Source organism: Triticum urartu, chromosome 7, assembly GCF_003073215.2.
Source record: "Triticum urartu cultivar G1812 chromosome 7, Tu2.1, whole genome shotgun sequence".
In the NCBI taxonomy this organism is placed as follows: Eukaryota; Viridiplantae; Streptophyta; class Magnoliopsida; order Poales; family Poaceae; genus Triticum; species Triticum urartu.
The window spans coordinates 69277119-69281283 of NC_053028.1; the positions used below are offsets into that span (position 1 = coordinate 69277119).

At 46.6% G+C, this 4165-nt stretch overlaps 1 protein-coding gene across 1 annotated transcript; it reads right to left on the minus strand.

Moving 5' to 3' along the window:
- Positions 1-828: 828 nt before the first annotated feature.
- Positions 829-2663, minus strand: LOC125525731. Its single transcript, XM_048690735.1, has 3 exons — positions 2120-2663; positions 1675-1951; positions 829-1029 (listed from the first exon to the last, which is right to left on the minus strand). The coding sequence occupies exons 1-3, from the start codon at positions 2615-2617 to the stop codon at positions 989-991; spliced, it is 816 nt and encodes a 271-aa protein (XP_048546692.1). The 5' UTR covers positions 2618-2663; the 3' UTR covers positions 829-988.
- Positions 2664-4165: the final 1502 nt, after the last annotated feature.

Genomic DNA, 4165 nt, shown 5'->3' on the forward strand with positions numbered 1-4165 from the left:
ATAATGATTTTGTCTTCCTCTGCTTCACACATTCTGAGATAGTGTCCAACCTTCCAATGTATCTCATTCCTTGATCACCGGTAATTGACAAACAGAAGTGAGTACCACTTTGTGGCAGGTTGGTGACTTGGAGTGGTTTAATGAGATTGATGGGTGAATTCACATCAACTGCAAAATCGGATGGGTATATGGACAGCATAGTCAAGTCTTATTTTACTCTACCTAAAATATGGAGTTGAAGTATTTGGGTCAACTTTACATGCCGCAGACTCATAATAAAGAAAAAGAGAAAAAAAAAAGCAAAACATACATTTTTACTGACCTTCAAACGTTTCAGTAGTCACTGAAACAAGAAAGACAGAGACAGAGAGAGAAAGAGACAGAAACAGAGAAGGAAGCATAAAATGTCTGAAGTTGTTGTCATGCTCATGAACAATGTAATGTGCAGAAACTAGCATTCTTACAGTATCGTGGGATACAACCTGAATTTTTGTTCAAAAAAACTACCATAGGCTAACACACATGCACGCAGCAAAATGCAGCAAGTCGTGTACAGGTGCATTAACCTCACCATGTTCAGAACTCTGGTCTCCATGAAAACACAAATTCATTTAAGAGAATAACAAAACTTTAAGTGGAATAACAAAACTCAAGTGCTCAACTCACTGCAAGAACCACCACATCTGTTCTTCATCTAAGAGAAACGCGGCTAACAACAATTAAGTAGTAGCCATTGTCAACGCATTACAGACCAATGCCACTGCATCATTGTACAAGCAGTTTCAGAATTTTAGAACCATGATGGCAAAGCAAATAGGTTTCCTACTGTCAGAAGAACAAACCAAGTTTAAGTAGCAGGAACACATGAACTGTTGGGTTTTCCTGAACCCATATCTCTATGAAAGGAACTGGGTTCTTATGTCGTCGTGTCCGAGGCAGCAACACATATGAAGAGGTGGACAGGAAGGCGACCTCTAGGGGCATCTCTCTACTCTGCATCGACATCCGCGTACCGCAGCGCCGCGTGGGCTGAATTAGAAGGAAAATAGTTAAACTGTTAGGCATTTTCTGTCACAGGTATTGCAACAGCTTTAAATAAGAAGATAAAAAAAGAAAGTGTACAAAACCTCAAAACAATGTAAAGTGCTGTGGGCTAAAAAACAATTACAGTAGGCTAAAAAACAGAAATCATTATGAACGATTGGCTCCACCTCAGGGTGGTCGTAGGCAGACTGAACTGATTTTGGTTTTCAAGTTCCAAAATATACTAGCTGAATCATCTGAGTCAAAGAACAGTACCATCAAAACCATTGGTTTACCTATCAAGGTTCAGTGTGGATTTTTTACTTATGAAATGATTCCCAACCCCCAACAAAGAACTATCTTCAGACAACCTTCTAGCATCTGTCCATAAACCCAACAAGCACAATGTCATGGCTGTTGACCAATTACTGATTTAATTCAGCAACTTCTACTGATGTCTACAGTATAATCCTACAGCAGTTCAGACTATTTCCATATCTTAACTCCTAATTGAAAGTCTGAAACAGATTATCAAAAGTTTCAGACTACACCGGTTTCAGTAAACTTGTTTTTCAGAATTCAGACTAGTAGCTCAAGACTACTGCGAATACGAGTTTCTTGCCAAAGGAGAAGAGTAGGAAGGTTTCTCACCAGGCGTCCCGACGATGACGACGAAGATGTGGAGGGTCTCGCCGCTGCTGGCCAGGTCGACGACGAGTGGAAACATCCGGCCATCACGTGTGGGGAGGCCCATGACGAGTTCGGAGTCGTCCAAGATTGCCATGGCGCCCAGCCGCCTGGCTAGCCGCTTCCTCAGGCGGAACACGGACCTCCCACTGAACACGAACGAGCCGCGGGTGATGAGTTCCCCGTGGATGTTCCGCCACACGTACATGATCATCCGCGACCGCAACATGGGGTGGGGAAGCTGCGGTTGAGTCGCAAAGAACCATCGTCAAATCAAAGAAGCCAAAGAAACCACAGTCGCAACCAAGAAGCGCAAATTTGGCAAGAACAGAGCATGCGAATGAAAGAAAATCCAAGACCCAATTCATCAATTTGGGGAAGAATCAAGGAATGGGCGTGGCCGGCTCACCCCAATCGGACGTGGAAGGGGAGGCATGACCTCCCTGGCGGGGATTTGCTCCACGACCCAGAGCATCTTCCTGCTGATGTTGTCGAGGTCGTCGACGAAGTCGACGCTGGCGTCGGTGTTCCAGTACCTCCCGTTGGCGCGGAGGCAGACGCCGCCGATGTTGCGGAGGTAGACCTCTTCCTCGGATTCTGACAGGATGGCCTGCCAGACGACTGGCTGCACCTCAGGATGGTCGTAGTCGCGCTGCTCGACGCGGAGCCCGCGGTGGCCTAGCGGCGCCGGTCCGTCCGTGGCGGCGAGGTAGTGGCCGTAGGCGGCGCTGTGGAGGAGCAGGTACTGTCCGTTCTCGTCCGGGTACCGGTGCACCGCCCAAGCCGCGTTCATAGACGCCCGGCGGACGCGGAGGTTGACGCCATAGCCGTCCTCGTCGGCGTGCAGGTACGTGCCGTGCACGCGGCTGCGCAGCCGCACGTGCTGGCCGTGATGGAACTGCTCCATCTGTCACCGGTGAAGATGGAGAGCAGAGGCGCGCGGGGGAAGGAGAGGTGGGCTCTTCCGTTGGTTTCTTGGCGCTGCGGCGAGGCGGAGAAGAGAAGAATCGGGAGCCGTTGGTTGAGACGGTTGCGTTGGGCGCCAAGACCAGATTATTTCAAGGCTCGGCTTTTGGCACTAGGTGGGCCGTTGGGAATACGTCCCGAGGCCCGCGCAATTTTGATCCAGCACGCCTAATCGTCCACAAGCACAGTAAAAAACCGAATTCTCAAAAAAACAAAAACACAGTAAAAAACCGTCCACCAGCACAACACTGCTCTGTTTCTACTAAAAAAAATTCTTTTTGGCTCAAGAAAAACGAAAATACATAGGTGCACACGATGCCACGTGAGGATAGTATCATGCCCGTCTGCTTATGTAAATCATATGTAATTTCTGTCGCAACTACAAAAACATATTCGTGTGCACTAGCACTCAGAACATATTTTAATAGAAAGGAATCTATCCAATGAGGCATCAGAAATCTGCTCACAACGGAAGTCGAACTCTGGGCGCAGAGTGCGCCACATTGGCACTAGGCTACTGCTTAGTTTTCAGTAAGTGCACGGGAAAGATGGTATTGAGAAGCACCACAAGAATAAGTGCATCGGATCCACATGTTTGACGAACCAAGCCGATTTTTACACTTATGTTAGACAGGCTAGCCAAGGGCAAGACCCGGCCGAAACAGCTCTCTCTCTCTCTTCTCTCTCTCAGAGTTTAATTATCTCTTTGCTCATGTGCTGTCGTGTTATCATATAGTAACCTGCCCCGAAATCCTCACCTCCTCACAACCCTGCAACTCCTTCCATCTTATCCAAGGTTGTCAAAATCACGATTATAGTGTACAATTCAACGACTTTATGATCCAAACGTACCCCCAGTAATTCTATAATTTTGATTGGTAGAATCTATGTTCTACCATCCTAATAGTTATGATTCTACGACTTTTTATCCTACGAACTCCAATCTAATTTAAAATTATGAATCTGACTACTTTGATCTCATCTACTCATTATCATATGCCCGTCCCCTTTCCCATTTGTTTGTACTATCTTTCTCCTTCACCCTCTCTGTGATCTTGGGCCCACTTACCATGTCCATGTGCTCCTCAGTGTTACATAGCAGGCCGTCCCCTTGTACCCAAATATCATCGAGTATGGGCATGCAACATGTCCAGAATCAGGTGGAGGACATTGCAACATCTTGCTCTGTAATGGATAAGCAGTAACAATAACTGACCTAAGCACATAGAGTAAATTTCCAAAACAAACCATAATTGCGCCCAATAATGCTAAAAACCACCGTTTGTTGGGGAATGTAGTAATTTCAAAAAAATTCATACGCACACGCAAGATCATGGTGATGCATAGCAACGAGAAGGGAGAGTGTTGTCCACGTACCCTCGTAGACCGAAAGCGAAAGCGTTAGCACAACATGGTTGATGTAGTCGTACGTCTTCACGGCCCGACTGATCAAGCACCGAAACTACGTCACCTCCGAGTTCTAGCACAC